Source organism: Ammodytes marinus (assembly GCF_949987685.1).
Source record: "Ammodytes marinus genome assembly, chromosome: 3".
Taxonomy (NCBI): Eukaryota; Metazoa; Chordata; class Actinopteri; order Uranoscopiformes; family Ammodytidae; genus Ammodytes; species Ammodytes marinus.
The window spans coordinates 26590668-26617667 of record NC_137232.1 but is presented as its reverse complement, the minus strand read 5'-3'; the positions used below and the strand labels follow the sequence as shown (position 1 = coordinate 26617667).

Below are 27000 nucleotides of genomic sequence, written 5' to 3'. Positions count from 1 at the left end.
CATGTACTGTGGAATTGCTATATACAGTATATCATAAGCAGAGAAACAGGGCATGCATGGATGTGAAGCAGAATGAGGCAATTAGCTTAAAGTGAAAATCCACCCAGATAATTTAGACAGTACTGACAGTTTTAAATAGTGTCATATACTGTATTTGAACAGGTCTCAGCTACAAGGAAATAAATCATATTGAGCCCCAGTGTCAATAATATGAGACCCAAATACATTGTAGAACTTCTGCACTTTTACATTTTCTTTCAAATTTTCTTTGACTTTTCCTTACATGGCAAAGTGCCAAAAGAGATTCTGTTTATGAGAGGTTGCCAAAACAATATAATTTGATCTGTTTAGGCTTCCAAATCCCCATATGCAGGAGAAGGAGGCTTAATTCTTCGAGTTAATGGAGCCTCTAATGTATTACATAACTGTAGTTTCTTGCAGTAGGAGAGCCAACACATTCACATATATACTGTAAGTTATTTAGAACATACTAAGCTGAAAAAATATCAAGTTACTAAAATAGTCTTCAGCTCTAATTGGGTTCCTCCACGGGAGGGGACTACACAGTCAACAACAAAGATCCCATGGCGGCAGGCGCTTCACGCTTACAAATACTGTAGTGGGATCACATCTTTAAATTAAAAAAATAAATACATCTTTTGGATCAGCGGCTGTCCTGCTGTGATGATCTGTGAGAGATGTGACATTAGCTGGAGTTTGCAATTCTCTCTTGAAGTTTTGGCTTAATCAGCTGTCCGTCATGCACTCGTGGGTACTTGCTTACATCCATGACACGTATGTGTATATCCAATCACATGTGTTCATGAACCTGTGTGTGTGTGTGTGTGTGTGCGCGCGCCTTGTATCAGGCAGTGTCCCCCCATGGGTCTCTGTATCGGTTGAAGCTGATTATCTGGCAGTGGAACTCGGTGAGTGCTCTGGGCATTGGAGCCACTTCCTCCCATTGACTCCTCCCACTGTGGTAAACCTGCACAGAGGAAGAAAACACACGGATCTTATCAGATGAATCCCCCTTAAGCCCCAAAAAACTGAGAAAAACAAATAAGTTATACATTTCACTTACTGTACCTACTTCGCACCTCTCATCCCTCCCTTTATCCCCTCCCTATTCAATCCCATTCAAGCCTAATGGCAATACATAATATTAATCATAAAGCAGTATATTATAACAAAAAAGCAATATGCCAGTATATCTCCACATACTGGCATATTGCTTTTGAACTTTAGAACTGAAAAAAATGTATTAATGTCTAGCGTCAGTTTTCAATAGAAATACTATATAATGCAACTTTTGTCTTTTGCAATGGGATAATTCTGGTACCGAGATTTCTCTGGTGAGCTACTGATCACTTCCACCAGGCCGCTTTGAAAGCAAGGGCCATTTTGCCATTAGAAACCCTGTCGGCAAAGCTCATAAAACCATGACTTAACACAAGCCTAGTTAAAAAAAATGTCTCGGGAAGTTTTATGAAACAAAAAAATAAAAAGGTTATCTTACCTGAACTTCATCTGTGATTTCATCGGGCGAATAGTCTCCACCCAGGATGTAGATTCTGTCTCTCATACCCACTGCTCCAGCATTGAACCCAGCACACTCAAATGACCCCTGACCCTTCCACACGCAGGTCTCTGGACAAAAACTATAGACCTGGGTGGGTAGCAGAAAAAAAGCGCACTTTGATCTATGTGTTGAAATATGTAATTCTTAAGTCTTGCTAGAAAATTAACAACTACATAAGCACAAGTTTTAATGTTTTCACACCGCAACTCATTGGTTTCATCGGTTGACTCACCTTATAAGTGGACAGGTCACAAAGATGCAGCGTATTATGAATGGACACTGCCTTGACCAGTGTGGCGTGGAAGAACTGGCCAAACTCGGCCACCAGGCGGCTCCATTGGTCTTGCTGTGCGTTGTAGGAGAAGAAGCAGTCCAGGGAGGGGTTGAAAGAGTCTGTGAGCTCCACCTCTGAGCCCAGTGTATAGATGACACTGCCACAAGCGCTGGCCTCGGGGTAGTAGATGGCAGTGGGCAGCGGGCTGACTGAGCTCCAGGTCTGGGTCAGAGGGTTGTAATACTCCACCTAGAATACCAAGCAACCCAATGTCATTTAATGTTATGTTTATTTGGTATGGACAGATGCTAACACATAAGACACTTGAACAACACATCTACAATGTACACCATCACATCATTTGTAGCTACTGCTAATTTCCAAAGCCCGTCCCTAGAAGGTATTTTAAACTTTTAAAAAACACATATGAAACATAGCCACATTTTTACAAGTATGGCACCTGTACCATCCCACCACCATCCATATACAGTATGTGACTTAAAGTATGTGACTACGAGTCTGACTATCAGTTAAACAGTTCTGCAGTTTAATTTCTTCAGTTATTTTTAAAAAAAGCTCATGAATGTGTGCTGCACATACAGAATCCACCCTCCTATTCCTTAATCATACATAAAAAAGGAAATGCTGTTAACCTCGAGCAGACTTGGAGCTCCCCCTCTAGATCCCTTGGTCCGTCCCCCGATGACGTACACTCGGTCCAGGCAGGTAACAGCTGCGTGGGTGGTTCTAGGCTTCAGCATGGCCGGTGCCGGCGTGCAGGTTTGGGTGATGGGGCAAAAGCACCAAACCTCATCCGTGGCATCATGAAACGGCTCGGCCACATGGAGACGTATAGCCCGGCAACAGTTCCCCCGGCAACCACCTGTCACAAACATCTTAAGATCGAGTGGAAAGACGACAAGACGGTGAACATTTTTAAGCTATGACAGAGCAAAAAACATTGCTCCTCCATAATTGACACTTTTCCCAGCCAGGTATTCTGTAGAACCCTTGTTGTCATTTATCTCTTTTTGTCAAAATCAGTGAATATCTCCTCACGATCTGATGCCTGTCCGCACTGTGTGTTAGCTCAAAACAAATCCAGTGTTAATACACAGCATAGGCTCTGTAAAATGCCATGATGCTAGCTACGATGGGTTGGTCTGGGCCCATTTTGTTTACAGGTACAGGAAGTAGAGCTTGAGGAGGATTTCACAGATTTCGAACAGTATTGGTAGGAAAACTCACTCTTTAGTTAAACTGCTGGAACAACCCAAGGCCATAACTTGTAAACAATGACAAGTATTCTTTGCCTCATTTTAAAAGGGTCACAAGCTAAAACATTTTTGGAACCACTGCTCTTAAAACAGCAGCAGGACAAAACATCCCAAAAAACAAACCTTCTCGGCATAGCTGGTGAGGTAGGATCCAGGTGGGTCTGGCATTGTGGCGTTCCCCAGCTCTTTCCACTGGTCTGTTTCCAGACAGTAGCAGAAGGTGTGGCGGATCTCTCCATTTTCCTCCGTCTTGTGGATGTAAATGTAGCTCTGCGTAGTGGTCGGTCTGGCATCAGTGAGCAGGCCGCTGTGCTGCTGCTGTGTGCTCTGAGCCTCTGAGAGCAGCGCCAGGCAGGACTTACCATGGCAGAGAAGATCGTCTGAAGAACGCAAAGTCTATAAGAGAGAAAGGTAAAGGAGGGAAGGATGTGACAATCAAAAGAAATGACTTCAAATGCAATATCCAGCATCCTTGGAGTTTGTTTGTATATACCTTTAGTTCAGATGGAGGTAAATGGTGGAGTCTGGTTAGAGATAGCAACCCCGGCAAAAGTTTTAGTCTACCCGGGAGATCGTGGCCTATCCATCTGAGAAGAGACTTCACCACGGCATCCTCGCTTGGCACGTTGAGAGCATCTGACCTGAGACATGCTTCCAACACATTCACCTCAAAGGAAGCAAATTGAAATAGTAAATATTGAGCGATTCATTTTACCCGCCCAGAGTTAGGCACTTAGCTAGTACTTTTTTTCTCTCGAAATTGACACACAGTTCGACATATTAACAGCCTATTTTTAATCCATGCAATTGATTAAATCTTTTTAAATCCATATATTTGATTAGGAATATAAAAAATAATCCTTTGACCTAAATCTAAATCATAAAGCTGAGAAGGTCAGAAAGGTCATACAAATTGTATAGCCATTACTCAAGCAGACACATTTTTTACTTTGCATACATAATATATATATTCAAAAGGTATAGACCATATAGATTTGTGAAAAATTATCCACATTCATCATTTTATAAACCTCATTATCTCTTGAAAAATAACTTTCATATTGTGCCCTTTTTCTACCTGCATTTCCAGAAAGTCTTGTGTTTTGGAAAGGTCTGTGAAGTTCTGAACTACAAACTCGTTGGCACTTTGGAGGAGGGAAGCCGAGCCATAGGCCTCAGCAAGAGAGAGGAGGGACAGACAGTTACATAGATCCATGGTTCCTATCAGGAAATCGCTGCACGCTTGGGACAGGGCTGACACCTGAGGACAGAATGAAGATAAAAAACAGTAGGACAAATGTCCCAATACAGTGCAATATACAGTAGGCCTATGTCTTTTTGAGCAACTACAGTCTTTAATACCAGTAACCCTTTTTTTGACTTGAATTATTTGACTTTTTGTTTGTAAATATAATGGAATAAAAGCCTTGCTCACCCACACAAGTCTTTACTACTTGATAGACCTCTGTTTGGGTACATGAGGTTATCAAAGTTCATGAACCAGTAAGTATAATAAGGTTGTATGTTTACCAATGTTAACAGATGCTTCAGATGCTAATGTAACACGTGCCACCAAAGTGGTGAAACTTGTCTCTCTAGTCAAAACAAATGAGGATATGTGTGGGAGCACCATGGCAATGGAGCAACACTTTAGATTTATTGTCCCAATAAGTTATGACAGTAAGTTGGCATGCACTGTACCAGGACCCTGAAACTGAAGCAGCTCAATGGATTTATGCCATTATAAATGTTATACTTTTTAACACCTTGGCTTTTCAAAACTTTGAAATTCGTATTGTGACATTATTCTAAAGTCACATCCTAACCCAGTGGGTGAGAAGGCGCTAGTTATGTCACACACTGTCTTGGGGTGAACACTGTATGGTGTAAACTGTACGTTTAAGAAAAATAATGGTTTTCTACCTGCAGAAAAGAGGCAAGCTGATAGAGCATTTCTACATTGCCATCAGTGATGAGTGCCTCTCCAGAGTACGCAAAGTCCAGGAAAGAGCCCACCACCACCGGACACTGGTTACCTAGAGTCACTGAACCATCCCCGCGCTCTCGCATATCCACCTCAAACATGGCCCTAAACACAAAGTGGTTATGCACTATATTAATATAGAGAGGGACAGGCTACTTACGAAAGATAGATAGATTCGTAGATAGATAGATAGATAGATAGATAGATAGATAGATAGATAGATAGATAGATAGATAGATAGATAGATAGATAGATAGATAGATAGATAGATAGATAGATAGATAGATAGATAGATAGATAGATAGATAGATAGATAGATAGATAGATAGATAGATACCTGAAGAAATCACTGCATGCTGCAAGGACACAGCGATGGCAGGGAAAACTTTGGTCCTGGACCTTAATGGTGAAGTCAAACATCAAGCCTTGCTCCCTTAATGACCTGAGCATGGCCAGCAGCTGGAGCCCGTGTGACTCAGAGATCCGCAGCAGGGTATGGCACCCTTGGGCCCCGTTGCATTGCGGTGCACTGCTGCTGCTGCTGCTGCTGCTTTTGCGGTTGGGGTCGTTGGTCATCATACCAAATGATGACTCCTGACGTTCATCCATCTTCCCAAATTCTGACATTATATGCAAAATGTAAAGAAATTAAAATCAAATCAAAGATTGTAATGCATTTTCAAATAATGCAATAAAAGTCTGCCTGTGGCTGTGAAGGCTACACAGAGATAAGTGAGCAGAGATAAGAACAGTTAATAAATAAGAAATAATCCACTTTAGTTTAGCATAGACATTCCTACTCTGCCATTGAACCGTTTACGGCAAGAGTATGGTTTGTTCAGCTACAGCAGCACATAGGCATTATCACGCTCAATCTGTTAAAAATAAAGATATTAGGCATATACATATAAACTATAGACTTTATATAAAAGATATATACAGGTAAGTAGCCTGAAGCAAGATAAACAGTACTCACAGTGTCAGCAGGTCAGCACCTCGGACAGCTCTTTCTCTTGCCACACTAACTTCCGGAAGCGTGAAATCACGCGATGACAGCTTTAATTTTTTTGCGCACTTTTACACTGGTAGCTAACATAATCTATTTTTAGAGTGCGCTGGGTTGTACATAATCATTAAATGTTTAGGCCTATCTCATATATCCTTCGAGCTGTGTCAGAGTCGTATGCGTACGACTCTTTGTTTCTGGTAGAGGTAGGCGCTGACGGCTGGGAAGTGTAGTTCTCTTAGACTGACGGGCACACACTAGCTGTATCCCGTTACAGAAACCGCCTCCTTGGTATGACGCGGTCTCGCGGTCTATGAAGGCTATAGCCCATAAAGGATTATTATCCTGTATTATGTCTATGCTATTCACCTTATTTTGGAACGTAACCATGGAAGACGCCATTGTTGTTGATCCTGTCATCGAACTTCCGGTTAGTTATAGCATACCTGCGGAGCGGCGCCAGCCCCGTTGTTTGTTCCGTCCACTTTATGTATAAAAAAACAACTGAATAGCATCCCTACGATCCCTACCCGGAGAAGTGACTTGGCTATGAAGCTACGTTGAAGAAACCACTCCGGGTGCTATCCAGGTATGTCAAACTATCAACAGCCTCCTCTGTTTATACTGGTTTGATTACAAAGTTTGTGAACAATTTGTTAACTAACATGTAACGTGTGTTACCTAATTAATTCTGCATTCAATTCTATGTAAACATTATACATATTTTACTTATTTAGCAGTTAAACCAGATAATAATATAGGCTACCTACTAATGTAGATTGGGCCGAATATAGGCCTATGATGACCACAATCAGGCTGAGTAGCCTACAGATCAGATCTTTGCAATCATTGTGGATTATGTAAATAGTAAATGCACATTTTATCTTAGAGTTGTTTACAGTGGGGAAATTATTATTTTGTTTGTAGGCTGCATTAATGAAATACAATTTTCTATTTTACTAGGTGACAATACAACACCCAGCACCGAGCCATGGATGTGGATGTGCCAAACTCACCGAGATGCTGTGACCCAGTGGGAGGAGGACTGGACCCTTTGTGACCATAGTTACAGTTCATGTTTCCCCGAAGAAATGTACAGTTAAATGTCAATTGGTTTACTTATTACAAGACACATGCAAAATGTACAGTAACATTTAAAATGTGTACTTATTACAAAAGACACAAGCGAAATGTACAGTAAAGTGTCACAAAGTTTATTAAAAACACATACTTATTTCAACAGCATTCAACAAGGAAATATTTTGTTTTAATTCCTCAAATGTATTATATTAATTAAGCAATTTTGGAATCAGTTTTAATTTTGTTTCTGCAGTTAATTGTGAGTTTTATTAAATCAGAATCAAGCCGTCTGATGATATCTCATGGCTTTATGTATAGCACTTTGATTTACCTTGTGTTGAAAAGTGCCTCACAAATAAAATTGACTTGCCTCAGGTATGCAATATTAACAGTTATTATACTGTGCACTTTTAACACTGAACTAACACAATAAAACCAAGGTTGACAACCATTAATTATAGTGGAAAAGGAATAGCTTTCTAATAACCATTACAAGCAGTGCAAACTTTGGCAAATTATGACAGGGGATGTAGGCTACCTGAAAAATCTTTCTAAATGTCTCTGATGAATTTAAGCTGGGAGCAACGTTACCCATCTTCCAAAAGTAAGCTAACAAGTTAACACACTGCTCCTACAACGGCTAAAACAATGCAGCACACTATTCATTCATCACATTAACGTCACTGTAGGCCTACCTCTGTCTTTGTCACGTTTTTCCTCCTCTTCTTTTCCTTTTCAGTCTTCCCTTGGCACGAGAGAGCTTTTGTCATTTTGACATGTGTGCGCTCTTTCCTTCCGGTTCCGACCGGTGAAGTTACCGTCTCCTCCGAGTCTATCGGAGGAGAGGGGGGCGCTTCAATTTTTTTTATAGTTTGTCTATCCTCAGTAGTTGTCATATTTTAAGCTTAACTCATATTTTGAAATTATAGTATGAACAGTATTAGTAAAAAAAATAAAAAAATAAGTTTTGGTAGCCCATTTCTTTTTCTTTTTTTTGTAGCGGCGCCCCCTGCGGATGGATGCGCCCCTAGCATTTCCCTATACTGCCTATGCCCAGGGCCGGGCTTGCTGGTAGGCTATCTGAAATAGGCTACATTAACCTACAGTATGCAGCAATTTTGACTGGATAGAGTTTATTGACAAATTGAATGACTCAGCTAAGAAATAAGGAAACAAAACGTTATTCAAACAAAGTCAAACTGAAACATTTAACACAATAAATGGTATTCAATAAGCATAAGGCTACATTGATTGCTTGCTGCAAATAAGGATTGCTGTATGCACACAGACAAACAAGAGGCACTGTGCTGCACTGCAATTCATCGCCACTTGGTGGCACTGTCGCTGCGGACTCGGAGCAAACAACTAGTGAATCGAGTAGAGTGAATCTGAAAGAAGACTTCCAACCACACCGTTTCACCGCCACAATGCCGCTGACCTGCTGGAAATGTTGATTACAGACACATAGGCCTACATTGTAGGAATGTAGGCATACTAGGCTACAACGGCGTGTGTGACTCCTGGTAAAAATAAATAGGCCTTAAGGACAAACTGATAGCAGGCAACTAAATCATCAACAGACAAAACCACGGACTCAATCATTAAAGCAAACAACCACAAAAGAACAAAGAACCTCCAATGTTATAACAGCCTAACAATTAAATACCATCTCCCTTCATCTAGGCTACATATTAGTGGAGCATAGACGATTTGCACTAACCCTTAAAAATATGCTCCATTACTGAGGGAATGAGGTAGCCCGATTAATATCAACATTGAGGGGCATTCCGCCACACATTGTCTGATTTGCGTACTACGTTCTGATCTTCATAACGAATATGTTGATAGCCTACTATTTGGGTATTATCGAAGCCTTTCCACCGTTTGTTATCGGTGCCCCCTCCTCTCCTTGCATCCCCGCATCCATCCTTTCCTCTCTCTCTCGCTCGCTCTCGCCCTCCCTCCCGGCAGTGCATCCCCATCCCCCACACGGTGACCGTCTCTTTGGGTGAAAGCTGTCTTCCCTGCGCCACTGGCCCCGACGAAACGCTGCTGTAGCAGAGTCAACCCGCACTCCGCACCGAGCGAACACACACGGGGGAAACAAAGCACGTACGCACAGGACAAATCTCTTTTTGTTCACATCGAGCGATTTCGGTAAGTCTCGTCCCCTGCTAATCATGGAAGGCAGGAATGTCCATGTGTCGACTTTGTAGTTGTTCGTTATTTCTGTCTTTTCTCTCTCTCTGTATCCCTTCAATTGTCCTCCGCGGTGGCTACACTGGCGGAGAACTAGCGATGCTAAGCTAAGCGGGCTAGGTGAAAATAGCGGAATCAAACTGACATTAGTTGTATCGGTACTGGGTTTTACCGTTAGGTCTGTAGTCAAGTGGTAAAACGAACTGCTGTTGTCCCGGTGCAGTCCGGTCTGACCTACTGTGAGTGTTTTTTCATTGTCATTTGCTAGACTTTGCCCCGCTAGCTCTGATAATTAGCTATTTGAGCAGCGTGTGCCGAGGGATGAGGGGGATGTTACGGCGGGCTAGCGGTTTGTCTTTTCAGGCTAGCAGGCGAGCTAAGCTTTCGTTAGTATAATGTGACCGGATTCTTGCGTGGGTTGCTTCGGTATGGTTGAATAGCAATGCTAACGGTAGCTAATCTGGTGATAATTGGCAAGATGGCATCGCTGAGTTGTTATCTAGAAATCGGTGGATTTTCAAAATGGTGTCTTAAGCTTGTTTGAGTGTGACCGTTTTTGTCCAACCATGGCTGTTTTGGCGTTGCTCGCTATCTCAGGAATGCAGCGCACTGCCAGTGCATGCAATGCTCTGATGGATATAACTACATATTAAACCTCCTGATTTGGTGTTACACACAAATGCCTGCATGCCAGCCTGTATTCCCCAGGCTGCAGCCCGCATAGTGAGCAAATCAATTGCATTCCGGAGTGGAGATCATTTGTTTATAAACGAGTGGTTTGTGCTGCATCTTTGGAGTGTTTAAAACATTGTTACAAGTATTCTAACTTTAAAAAAGAAGTCTAGCTTCTACCCTGCATATAACAGATTCACACACTTGCTTTAAGATGGTTTACCTTCCTTACATCTGTGCACCTCCCTCACTCCTGATGTTTAGAATAAACATGTGGTTCCTCTTTAGCTAAGGTCAGAATAAGTATTATAAATGCAAAACACTGATCTATCTTGCTGCTATTGAGGGTAATATCTGTGATTATTATAACTAAGACAACATGTATTACCTGCATGTGTCAATTAATCCTAGTCCGATTTCATTCTAGAGGCCTTATTTCTGAGATTTCTTGGCTGTGACCAAAGCAACATACTAAACTCTGTACTTCAAATATTATTCTGCAGAGAATGGAAGAAGCACGCATCAACATAGGTTAGATTTTCAGCAATTTGATAATTTGTTTTGATTTTAAGTTTTGCTAAAATAAAAAATGGTTTTCGCTGTTTGAAATGATAGCGCCGTCCCGTAGAAATCCTACCCTCCTGAGAGTACAGTTGTATTGATTCTATGACAAGTTCAAAACACTGTGCACAATCTTTTTCAAGACTCTGGTGAAATCAAGAAGCAGTTGGTAGAAGTGTGCCCACCCCCCACATGAATCCATACTACATGCAAGGACAACAGTCATCATTGATAAATCTACTCACAAATGACTATTTTGGTTGCACAGGAGAATGAGTTATTAAAAAAATAAAAATAAAATTAGATTATGCTGAACTGAGTTAAATATCTGTCTGAAGTGTTTGAAGTATTTGCCAGTTCAATTTCACTCATTTCAGTCTAAGGTGACCCCTGTCTGCCATGCTAGAGGGAAGAAGAAAGGGGGATGCGGGCATGTGGCTTTTGGCATGCGTCGAGCACAGTCTCATGTGTATGAATAGTGAGTCGTACAATGCAGCCATAAACCTGTCAAGACTATAGAAAGCTGGAGTCACTTACTGTTACAAGAGTCAGTGGTTCTTTAACACACTGTTGTCTTTCCTCCTCTTCATTCCCTTGTGGTTTGAACCACTTAATGAGATTCTCATCAGAGATCCGTGAAACAAAGTGCTTAGACGCCGACTTCCAGATTCACCCCCCTCTGGTGTCCAGCCCACGGCACAGTCACATTAACTTGATGACCAATGGCATTTTTATAAAGACAAGCAACAAATATGTGGGTTGTTGTTGTTGGACTATCTGGAAAGTCAGTCATGTTGTACAATGAGTATGCCATATTTGAAGACCACTGGATTTCATTTAGGAAATGTTTATCATTGTTGATCATAATTAAAAGTGTGGCTGCAACTAATGTTTATGTAAGATATTAATCCATCTGATCAATTTGTGTTTAATCAAATATTGTTTTGGTCTATACAATGGTATGAAATGCCGGTTTCCCAGCGCTCAAGGTGATGTTTTTTTATAGAGGCATTCAATTCTATTAATGGACAAATAGTTTTTGCTTGGTTGTTAGAGTGCACATTAGATAAAGTCATGGCTATTCTTCTAATCTGCATGAAAATGTCTTTAACATACCCCACTAGACTTCAGATTAAGCATTCAGCATTGATTAGAAAATGCTATATTTAAACAGTATTATTGTGTGTAGTACTGCTAAAATAATACAGAAAATAATGCCCTGTTGTACAGAGAGTATGGACTACAAAACCCTACATTGTTATATAGGCAGACATTACCAAACTGACATCACTTTCCCCAATAGTCAGAACTGGAGAAACATTCCTCACTTCACCATCTAAATCTGTATCAAAACTTTGGTTGGATTTATTTATTCCTTTTCCATTTGTAATGTGGAGTGGTGATCATCACTACAGGGCACAGTGGTGGTAGATGCTCTCCATTCACTGCTATTTAGATATGTTGTTCAGGTTTTTATCATTGTTGTGCCTGTGTCTATCAATGGTCTTTTATTTTCATCAGTTCCTTAAATGAAACCTCTTTACAAATTTTGTCTTTGTTTAGTTTGGGCATGCTTAACGTTTTAAATGAAAAGAACAAATGTAGGAAATGGGATTGAACTTCCAATCAGAGTCCACGCTCAAGGTGACGTCTCCACGTCCTGTTTCGTCCAGAGATGATCAGTACAAAATACAGTTGTATATTGCAAATGATTGCACTTTAAAAAAAGGACTTGAGCTCAGAGAGAAGATATATGCTCTAGAGTCTCTAGCACTAATTCAATTGTGTATCTAGGCTAGGAGTTATAGGTGGACTTTTCTAATAGTAACTTGGTCTGTTGGTCTTTAGTTGCATTGTGCTCTTGTTCTTTACTACAGTGACCTATAGCCACTTTGTTGAATCGGTGTACCACATAGGTTTGTGTAGTCTGAATGAGATGAGTTCATTGTTTTGTAAGATCAACCCTTTCACACATTCCTGACCAGCATTGATTGACTGGATAAATCATTGCTTGGTGATATGTGTATGGGCTCGTGCACATTTTCATGTATGCACTGGCAGTTGAGGAAAAAGGTGGACCAATTGCTATAATAAATGGTTGAAGTGGTCCCTGGAGGCAAAGCTGAAATGCTTTCAGTCGTTAAATGCTGTTTCCTTAGTGAACATTACAGTGATGATGAATAGGTTTTTTTTTTGTGTTCAAGTCCAGCAGCAGTGTTCAAACTGAACGTATATCTAATAATACCTAATGAAATAACCTGACAAGCTAACACAATTATAAAGTCTTATTATTTTACAATGCTATAATCACTTGCACTTTTAGAGTGGTGTTAATGGACACTATTGTATCACAACATAATGCACAATAATGGAACTGTTATCAGCAGGGAAAAGTGGACAAATTGTGAAGAGTGACATAACGGCTTTCAAAGCGTAGACTAGAAAACAAAACGTTTTGCTGCCTTTTCAGTTCAGTTTTAAAAGTAAAAGCTGTGCAAAAGTAGTCATTGAGGGAACATGTGCTCTTTTTCGTGTTCTTTTGTCTGTTACTCCATCACATGTCTCTTTAGGCCTCTTGTAAATTAAGCCTGCCAACTCCAAACAAACCCAGTTCCAGTCTTCCACTCTGCTCTGATGCTGGCCTATAAACTCATCCTAACAAGTTTAGATGCAATTCTACCTTGAATATCACCACAATTAACTAGGACTGTGCTAAAATATCGATATGGCAATATATCGTGATATATTTTTGTGATATATGTACCGCACTAGCAGCCCCAGTATTGATATTTTAGAGAAAATGTTCAGGTTTGAAACGGGTTGTGAACTACAACTTTTGCTCATGTAGATGTCGCCGTATGGCTAGTTGCCTCGAATTGCATGATTTTGAATTAAAGTTTGCGCTTGATTATCAATATAATGTGATGTATTAAGACTACCCTGATCTTACACAGCAACTTGTATTTCAGCTCTGTTTTTACATTGTCGTTGAACTATGTGGAATATAGTCATATTATATCATATTATGAATTATATCACAATGTATCTTGTGATATATCATATCCAGAGCCATGCACCGTGATGCCCATCGTATCGTGAAGTCCTTGCCAATTCGCAGCCCTACAATTAACGCACAATCTGATCCTAGGCAAGGAGAAACTATGCAACCAAGATTACAGGTTTCCCTTATGGTTTCCTCAGGTAAATACTTGTGTTTATATCATTCTCACATAATGTTATCTACTTACAGGCCTTTACTACGAAACTTACTGTACCACTAAAATACAAAATGCCAGACCCTCCTATTAAATAAAGCTGATGCATTTCATTTTCTTTTCAAATAGTGTGCCAACTCGGAATGCACAAACTCAGCAGCAAGCGATCATCTCTGCAGCAATGCTCAGTCCAGAGTAAAAATAAACCAGCGCAACAGTTGATCACTGAAATAGCTTGTGATATACAGGCCGATGATAAATAACATAAAGGAAAAAAAGTTATACACAGTGGTCCAGTTAAGCTTGACTGTTCGTCCTTTACTAGCAGCATAACTAACTATACAGGCCATCATCCTCTGTTTCCTTTGCCCAGTACACCCAGCAGCTTTTAAAATGTTTAACATTGGCACATGACTAGCTGCGTAGCGTTGGGCGCGTTGAACCATTTTTTGACACAAAATTACCAAGCGCCAGATCAGGTGCGTTGGGCGCTTTGGCCACCGCACCCAACGCGTTTGGTGTGTTCGCACCTTAAGTGTCATCCTACAGAATCAGAATGCTTCTATCAAATGCTGAAAATATTATTGTACATTAGTTTGTTACTAGTGTGTAATCGGGACCCAGTGTTTGTGTTTTGATTCTCTAAACCTAGAAATCTGCCATATCTAATATTTCTAGATAGATTTGGTTTTAGCTGCTTTAGTGGCTGCTGGGTTACTTATTGGCTAATCGATGATCAAAGGGTTGGAGGTTCGATCCCCGCCCTGCCACATGTGTCATAGTTGTTGTGTCCTTGGGCAAGACACTTCACCCACCTTGCCTCGTGTGAATGTCGATAGTTAGCCTGCTATCGGTGTGAATGGTAACGTGTAAATGGGAACAGGTCTCCCTTGCAAAAGAGTCTTCCGACTCAATGGGATATACCTGTATAAATAAAGGTAAAAAAAAAAAAAGTAAAGTAAAATATTGAACTTATCTGACTTTTTTTTTGTCTGTGCGTTTTGTGCTGTTAGTAGTTCAGTGAACCTGCTAGATTCAACACTTGGAGCAAAAACAAAGGCCCTTGTTGTCCCTGAATGTTTAAAAATAAAAAACACAGAGGCAACAGAAAAGTGACTGTCATTGATTAGCAACTCTTAAAAGTCCCTATAAGTATTCCAGGTTTATCTTTTTTCTCATGTATTTGTCAAGGCCCACCTCCACCGAAGGCGACGATAACACCTGTCTACTGTTAATATTGCCTGGAGGTATTGATTGATTGTCATGGGTTTAACTGCCAAAGCCTTGCTCATGAAGCAGTCTGTTCTCTGTTGTGCATTTGTGCCTTTTCCACAGTAATCTCCTCATTTGTCTTAATTAGTTTCTTTCCAAATGTTTGAAAGGTTATTCAGATTCAAAATAAAACTGTTGATCATAAATAATTCTGTCCTTCCTCTTCCATCCTAATTAGGTTGATGTGGCATTTCTAAAGAATCGATAATAATTGATATACCTGTTTCAAACAGTCAATAATTTGGAGCACCTTTGTGCTTTAATTCTTGGAGTAAGGTTGCCTTGTTGTAAAACCGTCAGATAACTTGATCAGATAAGGGATACAACGCTGTCTTTTTATATAGCTCATCTATCACCAAGCCCCAACCTCAGTGATTTTTACCAGCATCCAATAAGGAAGTGACCACAACTGTAGTAACCGGAAGTGCCACTAAGGGGGTGGAAGCAGAAGACAGCCATCTCTCATTGACTCACTTGTTAAACAGGCTGTTTTCAAAGTCTTATTAAACCTATTTACAGCCTGGTCCACAAAACCATTTTAGTCTGTATGTTTAGGTCATATCTCCATGACAACACTGAGGGGGGTGAATTTTTTCGGACCACGCTAGTTTTTATTTTATCGGAGGTTAAAATGTATTGGCGCGATCTCTTGAGTGACAGCTCTCCGCCCGTTGTCCCTCACTTTGCCTCGGAGGTATACGTCAGCTATCTCCCTCCCCCTCACAAAATGGCGACGCGCACAAACCAGGATTATTGGATACCGTGTGAATAACTGAGGTCAGCCTGGATGCTACATCCATATTACACTCAACAAAAATATAAACGCAACACTTTTGTTTTTGCTCCCATTTTTCATGAGATGGACTTAAAGATCTAAAATTCATTCCAGATACACAATTGTACCAGATAGATAGATAGATAGACACTTTATTGATCCCTTGGGAGTGTTCCTTCAGGGAAATTCAAAAATCCAGCAGCAGCTGTAGTACATACAACATGACACAAGCAAGTCACTAAAATGCATCAATATACATGGTAAAAAAAGTAAAATACAGATTTATATTTATAAATACATTTTAAAAAGAAGCAGCAGCAGATGTTAGCAACAGTTATTCATTTATATCTCTGTTTGACCTTAGTGTGTAGTAATAAATAAATAAATACCATTTCTCTCAAACATTGTTCACAAATCTGTCTAAATGTCTGATAGTGAGCACTTCTGCTTTGCTGAGATAATCCATCCCACCTCACAGGTGTGCCAAGATGCTGATCTGACATCATGATTAGTGCACAGGTGTGCCTTAGACTGTCCACAATAAAAGGCCACTCTGAAATGTGCATTTTTTTGCTTTATTGGGGGTCTGGGGACTCAGAACCAGTCAGTATCTGGTGTGACCACCATTTGCCTCATGCAGTGCAACACATCTTCTTCGCATAGAGTTTATCAGATTGTCAATTGTGGCCTGTGGAATGTTGGTCCACTCCTCTTCAATGGCTGTGCGAAGTTGCTGGAGACGGCTTATTGTGGAGAAATGAACGTTCAATGCACGAGCAACAGATCTGGTTGACATTCCTGCTGTCAGCATGCCAATTGCACGCTCCCTCAATGCTTGTGGCATCTGTGGCATCTTGCTGTGAGACAAAACTGCACATTTCAGGGTGGCCTTTTATTGTGGACAGTCTAAGGCACACCTGTGCACTAATCATGATGTCAGATCAGCATCTTGATGTGGCACACCTGTGAGGTGGGATGGATTATCTCAGCAAAGCGGAAGTGCTCACTATCACACATTTAGACAGATTTGTGAACAATGTTTGAGAGAAATGGTACAATTGTGTATCTGGAATGAATTTTAGATCTTTAAGTCCATCTCATGAAAAATGGGAGCAAAAACAAAAGTGTTGCGTTTATATTTTTGTTGAGTGTATTTACTATCTATGTCTATCACAGAGGCAATCGTTTTAATTCACATGCAGCTGAACTGTGGGAAGAAACAAGTCTTTGGAAGGCTCAGACAGTGTTTCCCACACATTTATTATCAGCAGTGCTGCTGTTGTGCATGCTACATTTCCATGATGCAATGCAAGCCCGTATTCCTGCGTCGGAATTTCTTAAAATGAATAAAAAGTTCAAATAGAATTATTTATATTAATTTATATATTAATTTACAGATTTTGACATGTATCTGTAGAAATCAGAAATGTAATGCCACAACACAGTTGACACTGTTCCATTAGTCTGAAACAGAGGTGAGATGTTTGCTAGCCCTAACCCCATCCACTCCTTTTTTCCATAAACGATTTTTATTGATATTTTTTTTTTTTTATGCAAACCCCCCTTCACTTTTTCAGCAGTTGGGGAAACAACATAGTGTACAATACTTTTCTTGGTCTTGAAAAGCTGCAGCATGTATTAACTGGCCCACTGCAAGTTACTGCTAACATCTCTCTCTGCTCCATTCACTGTCACTTTTCTGACGATTGCTGTCTCCCTTGCTCAGTTCCACATACTCTACATACTATGTATTAAAGGAGCAACGCTAGTAGTTACGTAGTTGTCCTTTGAAGAATTAGGAGATAGAGGACCTTAGCTGCAGCAGAGCACCGGTGAAGCATTGCATATTGTAGAAATATCCCATTGATAATTGTGTAGCCGTTTTCACTAGCACTAGTTGAGTAGGGTCAGATTTTTATACTTTCAAAACGTAAGACTCATTCTACAAACGCATGTAGCCTTATAAATATAAACGCCAATGGTGGACTTCGGACCAATTTTTCTGCAGAGTTCTTGCACTATTTGTGCATGTCAGGAGACATCCAACCTTGTTTGCAGTATTGCTCAGGACTGCTTTCAGTGTTTTTATTCCCTAGTTGCTGTAAGAACTAATTGAAAGTTAAATTACTTGATTTACCTTTTAAAAAAGTAAGGCAGAAGCTTTTTAGTATCACTATAAACAAGTACTCTTTGTTAGGGACAACTTGATCACCAAGCTCTCCATTCCTTTTAACCTCAAAAGGTAATGCTAACAAAGCTGTATCACTGCACAATATACAAATGCAATACATATAAAGGGAAAATAACCACTGATGTGCTAATGACTTATTGCTAGCTACTTTTAGATATCCTTAAAGTGTGTGACTCATCAGTTTGACGTAGGTGTCAAAAACATTCAATATTGTTGACTATAATGTAGGTCTTCTTAAATTGTTTGTAACCATGGACCACAATAGAGATAGAAATCTCCATAAATGGATCATTTTGAAAGGTCTTTCTTTCACCTTATAGGCACTTGGCGCATGAAAAACATTTCCATTTTCAATACTGTCAGATAATCCAGGAACGCAGGCCCAAGACGTGTGTGACTGATGATGATTGTGTAAAGGAGAATGATGGAGGAGGAGGAAAAAAGGGCAGATGCGGTCCCTAAGTGAATAGTGCTGTCCTAGATCTAAAATAGCCCCGGGCTGTTCGGAGCTCGTTGCTGCAGGGCAGGTCGGATCGTGTGGAAGGCTGTGGTTTCTGATTCCATCACACTTTGAATAGTTCAGTAAGTTGGATTTTGTCAGTTGGAATTGACTAAGCATGTCATTTCTGAGCAGGCCCTAGTAGGGATGTAACGGTACACTAATTCACGGTTCGGTACGTACCTCGGTTTGAAAGTCACAGTACGGTGCGGTTCATAGTCAAGGGAGACAATTAACAGTTTTAGCTGTCAGTATGAAACGTACAAATATAAAAAGAATACTGCTGCAATTCTCCAATAAATAAAATACTTCTTAAAGCGGCTACGAGTAACATTTAAATATCTTTTAAACAGCCTCATGTTTCCTCTGATAATCATAAATTACCTTTAACAGCAAACGAGACCATCAGTGCAAAGAAAGACGTTTTTAAATAGTTTTTTTTACTGCTTTTGGTCTGGTCGCACACCCAGTCCGATTTTCGGTTCGCTCGTGCAGGCTCTATGGTCACATATCCATATTGGTCGCAGATTTCAGTGTGGCGCAGCAACGTGATTTGAGAAGCCTATCCCTCCAGGTGAGGGAAGGGGAGCGCGAGCCTTGTTTGAGACAGTTATTTGTCGTCATAATGACTGATAACGGGGCTGAACCATCAAAGAACAAAATTAAAATGCAATGAAGAAAAGCTAAAAGGGAGAGTGATATAGGCTACGGGCGGGACGAGGGCGTTGCCAAGCAACGTGTATACAATTTCACTAGAGACTGCAGTGTTTACTCCTAAATGAATGAGCGGTTGGTACTAACACAAAGTTTGCTTTGCTTCACCATCATCAGATAACCATTATCTGAAATAGTCATTATTTACATCAACAACACAAACACATTACCTCATCGTGATCCATACTAACTGCCGTCTCTCGTTCATTCGCTTTCTGTGAGGAGTCGGACACGTCAGGGTTCAACATAACTTTTTTTAAACCAGGCAAACGTAATAAAACCAGGCAAACGTAATATAAAACCAGGCAAACATATTGAATTAGAAGCCTACAACTGAAAGTATGTTGAAAGAGTCGGCCAGTATTTTAAAGTCCAGTAGTTTGATGGTTGTTTTTATTCTTGAATTTGGGCAGTTTAATGAATAGTTCACCTGCAGAAGTCATGTTCAAACATAAAAATAAAATAAGAGATGAAGGTCTGATCATTCTTTGTGGTGTGGTAGGCTGTTTTTATTACTTTCTCTATATGCATTAGGGATGTGAATGTGTCGACCGAATGACCGGTTTTCCACTTGCGCTCAAGTTGACTTTAAAAATAGAATAAAAATCCGAAAATCAGTGGGTTATGCCGTTTTTTTAATGGGAGATTTCACCGTGTATGTGAGTTCACGTCTGGTCGTGAGCGCGCTGCAGGAGTGTCACTTCTCCATGAAGTGTCAGCTTCACATAAGAGTCCGGTGTGGGACCATTTTTTCAAACTATTGATAAAAAACAACGCAGTGCAAAATATGCAGCATAAGTTAAACGCTCGTCTAAGACTATGACGTTAAATCACCTTAGAAACACACAATGCCTTCGTCCGATCACAGCAGCGTTTCACCGAGTGATCTCGCCAGCCAGTGAGCCGCCGCGTAGATGAACTGTGGTTTGTGGCTAAAATAATAACCGGGGATATTCCCCCCGTTAGCGATTTCAATGGGAAAGACATCCGCGATCTGATTGAATGTCTCGAGCCTGAAAACACAGTGCCAAACTGCGCGACTATAGGAACTGTACAGTGAGTGGAGTCCCTCCGTTCGTTTCTGTCTACAACCGACACAATCACCGGAGACGCATTCACAGCGTTTAAATAACGCCTCTCATTTGTATTACCATTGGGGCTTGGATGCAAATACTGTAACATTACGGCGGCAGATAAAGGAAAAGCGCAGTTATCATTTTCTGCACCTCAACCTCTGCTGTGGGAAGAAAGAAAGGGGGCAAAGCAACTCGATTAATTTGTCGACTCGCAGGCGGACGGTAGGCAGCTCTGCCAACGGAGCGAGAGTGCACCCGCCTGTCAAAACGCCCACGCATCGGTTGTCCACTGGCCTTTCATTAAAAATATATATTTTATATTAGGTTTATTATATTGAGTCTTAAATAAACACTGCTTTCATTACGACTCTCAACGCGCATTTCAATGAACCATGATGTAGTCTACAAAAAGATACTGAACTGTGATTGGCCAGTCACTGGCCCGGGCGGGACAGTGACTGGCCAATCAACTTGCCCTGCATATGATTTTACTGGCCCCGGGCCATCGGGCTATACGTTATGTCGAACCCTGCACGTCTTTCAGCTCCGTGAGAGAGAGTAGTTAGGTGACACTGCTGCATCAACTCATTGCAATCAGGTGTGTGTGGCAGTGACTGGCATTAGTTGATGCAGTGTCAAAACCACTCTCACGGAGCCGAAAAGAGTCCTCACACTTTCAACACACAGACATGCACTATATTGCGCCCTTCTCAGTTCACACTCGCACGCCTGTCACGCGCTAGTAAACAGCTTTGCGACAGCGGGCGTCGTAAAAATACTACCGCTTTTGTCCAAAGGGGACGCCAACGTGCCATCTTACTCGTAGTGGCTTTAAAGGCCTACTTCACCGGTTTGAATATGAAGGTGTATTGAATTCTGAGATCCTATGTAGTATAAATGTGCAAAAAAAATTGAAATTGGTTCATCCTAGCCTGAGAAAAGGCAGAAAGAGTGTTTTTTTTAACCCTATATTAATCTTACTGTGACATCACAGTAAGATAAATATAGAGTTAAAAAAAAAAACCTTACTTTGTAAATATTACTGTGATTTCTTCTACTGTGACATCACAGTAATATTTACAAAGTAATTTTTTTTTTAACCCTATATTTATCTTACTGTGATGTCACAGTAAGATTAATATAGGGTTAAAAAAACACTCTTTCTGCCTTTTCTCAGGCTAGGATGAACCGATTTTTTTTTTTTTTGCACATTTATACTACATAGGATCTCAGAATTCAATACACCTTCATATTCCCACCGGTGAAGTAGGCCTTTAAATACAAGTCAGTGTTTCCCCCAGAAAATGGCTTAGTCAAGGTGGTCACTGCCCTGGGTCACTGGAGGCGCGGCGCCAATTTGGGGGGTATTTTGCTCAAAGATGCCAATGCGCAGTAAAGAAATAAACTGTTAATTTGAATACAACAGACACTGACCTTACAGTTGTGCAATTTTGTTTGCTATGTGCAGGTACAAATGATGTGCAAACATGCAGTACAAAGCACAATTAAAGACAACTTCTACTGTTTTGGTGCAATACTATACAGACACACTAAATACAAATAATGGACCATACACTCAACATGTGTATGCACATAAAAGTGAAAATTCAACTTTAAAGTTCCTTTTTGGATGGGGGCTGTTGTGCGATAGGCCTATTGTGATGCGATAGTCTATAATTCATTAATGGTTATTATTAGCCTACTTGCTTGATTTCTTTTTAAATACAGAGGTCGTTTTCTAACATGTATTTCCAAATTTAAAACATAAAAATAAAGCAGCATTGAAAATTCAGAAAATAAATCTTCTTGGCCTACACTAGCATGCTCTTTGAAAAATAACTCAATAGTTGAAATAATAAATACAATGTGTTTTCCCCTTAAAATGACTAAATACATTCCTCCAAAGGTCAAAGACAGTAACAGTGTGGCACTTCTGTAAACACTTACTGAAACTTGGCTGGGCCATCACTCTCATGTATTCATCAAACTTTTCTCTGCGCTGTCTGAGCTGATAGATAGGTTGTTGCCACGGTGATGTGGAGTCTTAAACTGTTCTAGCTTTGCAGAGCACTTCTTTCTGTTCAGCTAAATATCCCCATAGAACTGCACTGCGTTTATTATCGCCACCAGTTAAATGTCGGTTTGCTTCTGCTCGTTTAACTCTCCCGCGTGCATGCCGTAGTCGCGCGGTGCAGTACGGTCGCGCGCACAAAGCCGCGGACACAGAGCAGCTGATAGAGAAACGCTTGGAGACACATGCTTTTTACCGCAAATCGCGGCCTTTCGCGCAGTTATGACCATGTATAAGTACACATCGCGCTTGCTAGTACATTAATTGTGCAGCACTTAAAAAAAAATAATAAATTAAATAATTTTATTTTTTTTTTTTTTGGGGGGGGTGGTTGGTAGTCAAGGCGGGGGGCTGGCGTTGCTAAGGCGGCCGCCTTAGCTATAAAGCGCTGGGGGAAACACTGCAAGTGTATGTGCAGCATAAACTTAAATTGCACTGAAAAAAATACGGTGTTAATGCTCAGCAGGCTCTGTAAGCTGGTATGTAAACAAAGGGTATGTCATCTTTAAGGGTCTTTTTCTTTATTAAAAAAGAATATATTGCTGCAGCTCTCTTAAGCTCTGAAGTTCTCTTATAAATATAAAAATTATCAAAAGTGCAACTGCAGCATTTATTAAGTTATAACTTATGTCTTTTCAGTATCAAAACTTTTCAACATTGTTTGCAGAAAGCATGACAGGTAGGGGTTGTTGAAATAATGTCTGGGTTTGCACTGCTTTTTTTTTCTACACAGTAACGGTGATAGTAACACCTGGATGGTGCCTTTTCAAATGCGTGTGCATGTCTGACGTGTTGCCATCTACGTAGGCAATCGCTGTGAAACAATGTCGGCACACAGCTCGAGTGGTTCTTCTGTACAAATGAAATGAAGTAGATGGTCTGGTAGGACCAGGCTATGTATTCTGTACTTTAGGCATATGTTTGTTAGATAGCCTGCTGCAGTTAGGATTTCCTCCTGTATTAAAGGCTACTTTCTTAATCCGCTTTGCCACTATGAGTACAAGCTAAATGTATTAAGCCCAATTTCACACAAAAAGGGCTGTACAACATAAGCAAAATATCATAACGCAACAAACAAGAGAAAAACAAGAGAAATTCCCTTTTTTATGAAACATTATGAACACGAAATATGACATAAACAGTGTCATACTATAACATTCATGTGCAAGAAGAACATGTAAAACTAAACATGAAAAATTATATGCACATTGACGGATTACATTTTGGGTTACCATAGTGAAGAAATAGGACAAATTAATTAATTTGAAAGGTTATTTTCTTGCTTAATTGAGTAGTGGTTAGTGAGAAAAGAACCCAGAACCCAAGGTAACTTTTTTTTAACTTTTTGTTTTGTGCGGCCAACATCCCATTTCAAAAGGTGTAAAGTTTGTTAACGATAATATGAAATACAAAAATCAAGAAAACATTCTCAAATTGGTGAAGCTGAAACCAGTGAATTTTTTTGCAGGAAAACCAGAAACATTAATAAATGACTGATTTAAATTGCCCTGTAAGAAAATAAATAGTATTGACGCGCCACATAAAACTCAGCACTTAATTGTCTTAGTTTTTCTTTTGGTTTCCTTTTGACCAAAGTGAAACCTTTCCTTCAGAATATATATATATATATATATATTTTTTTTTTGTTCTGTTCTATTCTTTCCTGTGCTGAAGATGCCCACCAGTTTTGATCGGTTGCTTAGGATGTTGATGCCTGGTGAGGTATTATGTGGGAGGATAGAGTCTGTGTGGGGGTTGCGTAGCATTGTACATGACATGTTCTCCAGGAATCGTGTGTGTGTGTGTGTGTGTGTATTCTTTCACAATCCCTCCCTCATTACCTCTGCGTGTCCCAGATTAAACAACAACTGAAAGTTCCTTAGAGTACCTTTTTAATGTTGTAGATCTAACATTTTAGTTATGAAAAATACACATATTCATATTAACATGCACAATTGAAATATGTTGGCATAAAGGCAAGACCCGGCAGTAGCATTACTTACTGCAAAACATTTAAAGAGACACACACACACACATCCGCCAACCCTGTAGGCATGCAGGATGGTAGGTTGTGCTTTTGTGGCTAGACCTTGAGGCAATGACTTATGTGTTCAGCCCAAATGAAGTCCCACTAATAGAGTTTAAGCTAACAAAGTCCTGAAAAATCCCTCGGGTTAAGCCATTGAGCAGAAAGGTCTCTATAATAATGTGAAACGGCAGTGAATGAATCCCTGATCTGTTTGAGGGACAAAGAGCAAGGCCACATTACAATATAATGCCAGTACTGGGGGTTTCAGCTGAAATTATAATTTGGTTGACAAGAAAATATTTAGCAAAAGGGACAATTAACCACATTTATAAAGTGAAACATCCAAATAATTCACAAAAGTGAGAATTATATTTATTTTGTATGTTATTTATGACGGTGAACTTACTGTCTTTAGGTGTTTTAATGGAATAAAAAATGGAATTTGAATAAATAACATTTGGCTCTCGTTAATATCAGCATGTGACATGTCTCATTATTATGTTCTAAAATGTCTATGGGGGGGGGGGGGGGGAATCACACATTTTTTATGAAAATAAATGTTAGTCACAGTAGCTTCAGTTATAAGGCATCAACCAACTTTGTGTCTCTCCCCCTTATGTTTTTGGATGATTGTTTGGGCTTGAGGATATCTAAGACATAACTTTTATTGTACATCAATTTACAAAATATAAAGCTTTCCTTACTGAAATGGGAAATGCAATTCAGTATCTGGAAAGTGTGTTGGGGAAAAGTCAGCTAAAGAAAGTACTGAGTTCAAAATCAGCAATGCAACCATCAGTCAGTTTTCAGCACTAATCCTATTTTCTAAGAGATACAGTCATATGAAAAAGTTTGGGAACCCCTCTCAGCCGGCATTATAATTGACTCTACTTTCACAAAAAAAATATAAAAGTGGTAATATATAGGAACCCTTGTGGTTTTGTTGATTTTAATGCCTGTAACAGCATGTAAAACTGATGACTTTAAACACAAAGTTGGTTGGATTATGTTGTTAAGCCTTGAACCTCATAGAAATGTCTGTTTAATCATGAGAAAATGTATTTTAGGTGCCTAAATGCAAGTTGCACTTCTCTTTGACTCTCTGCTGAAGTGAGACAGAATGGGATCATCAAAACAGCTCCCAAAAGATCTGAAAAACAAATATTGTTCATTGTCATGGTTTAGGGGAAGGCTACAAGAAGCTTTCCCAAAGGTTTCAATTGTCAATTTCGACTGTAGGGAACATTGTCAGGAAATGGAAGGACACAGGCACAGTTGCAGTTAAACACAGGCATGGCAGACCAAGAAAAAAACAGGAGCGGCATAGGTGGAGGATTGTGAGAATGGTTGCACACAACCCACAGATCACCTCCAAAGACCTGCAAGAACATCTGGCAGCAGATTGTGTATCTGTACATCGTTCAACAATTCAGCGCAATTTGCATCAAAACATCTGCTTTTTATAAAGACCAAATAACTTAATTTTTGTCTCATCAGTCCAAAGCATTTTCTTCCAATATGAAGCTGGCTTGTCTAAATGAGCTTTTGCATACTCCATGCAACTGTATCTGTGGCATGGGCGCAGAAAGGGCTTCCTTCTCATCACCCGGCCATACAGATGTTTTGGTGCAAATTGCACTGAATTGTAGAACCATGTACAGATACACAATCTGCAGCCAGATGTTCTTGCAGGTCTTTGGAGGTGATCTTTGGGTTGTGTGCAACCATTCTCACAATCCGCCGCATATGCCGCTCTTGTACTTTTCTTGGTCTGCTAGACCTGGGTTTAACTGCAACTGTGCCTGTGTCCTTCCATTCCCTGACAACGTTCCTTACAGTAGAAATTGACAATTGAAACCTTTGGGAAAGCTTCTTGTAGCCTTCCGCTAAACCATGACAATGAATAATCTTTGTTTTTAAGATCTTTTGGGAGCTGTTTTGATGATCGCATTCTGTCTCACTTCTGCAGAGAGTCAAAGAGAAGTGGAACTTGCATTTAGGCACCTAAAATACCTTTTATCATGATTAAACAGACCTTTATATGAGGTTCAAGGCTTAACAACATAATCCAACCAATTTTCTGTTTAAAGTCCTCAGTTTTACATGCCGTTACATGCATTAAAATCAGCAAGACCACAAGGGTTCCCATATTTTTGCACAGACAGTTTTTGACATTTTATTTAATTTCATAAAACTAAATACTGCTTTTCAAAAAATCTTTGTTTGGAAAACATCCCAGTACTTAGCTGTTCCTGGTAAATTAAAGACATACCACTTTTGTCTTTTTTGTGTGAAAGCAGAGTCAATTATAATGCCGGCTGAGAGGGGTTCCCAAACTTTTTCATATGACTGTACGTTTCATTGTGGCAATGCTTTAGACTGGAATCAGGGGGTGGAAGAAAAAAAAGATCTGAAACTCATTTCCATGTTGAGGATGGCAGGCTGTTTTAGAGCCAAACAAGCAGGAACACAGTTTGATTGTCACAACCTACTGAAAGGTGTAATGGCTGTTGGCTGATAAGG

The 27000-nt window shown here is 40.0% G+C and overlaps 2 protein-coding genes across 3 annotated transcripts in view; one reads left to right on the top strand and one right to left on the bottom strand.

Annotated features, from left to right (window-relative positions):
• Window positions 1-865: 865 nt before the first annotated feature.
• kbtbd3 (kelch repeat and BTB (POZ) domain containing 3) lies at window positions 866-5726 on the bottom strand (the record flags this gene model as incomplete). Its single annotated transcript, XM_080024824.1, has 9 exons — window positions 866-988; window positions 1520-1669; window positions 1815-2105; window positions 2510-2752; window positions 3257-3529; window positions 3627-3800; window positions 4212-4394; window positions 5057-5222; window positions 5455-5726. 9 exons carry the CDS (start codon window positions 5724-5726, stop codon window positions 866-868), a joined length of 1875 nt encoding a protein of 624 aa, XP_079880950.1.
• Window positions 5727-9256: 3530 nt separating this feature from the next.
• The window catches only part of fam168a (family with sequence similarity 168 member A), a 37523-nt gene continuing 19779 nt past the window's right edge, over window positions 9257-27000 (top strand). For both annotated transcript variants that reach the window (XM_080054101.1, XM_080054100.1), the window contains exon 1: window positions 9257-9360. The gene's annotated coding sequence lies outside the window, so the exon portion shown is untranslated. The remainder of the gene's footprint in view (window positions 9361-27000) is intronic.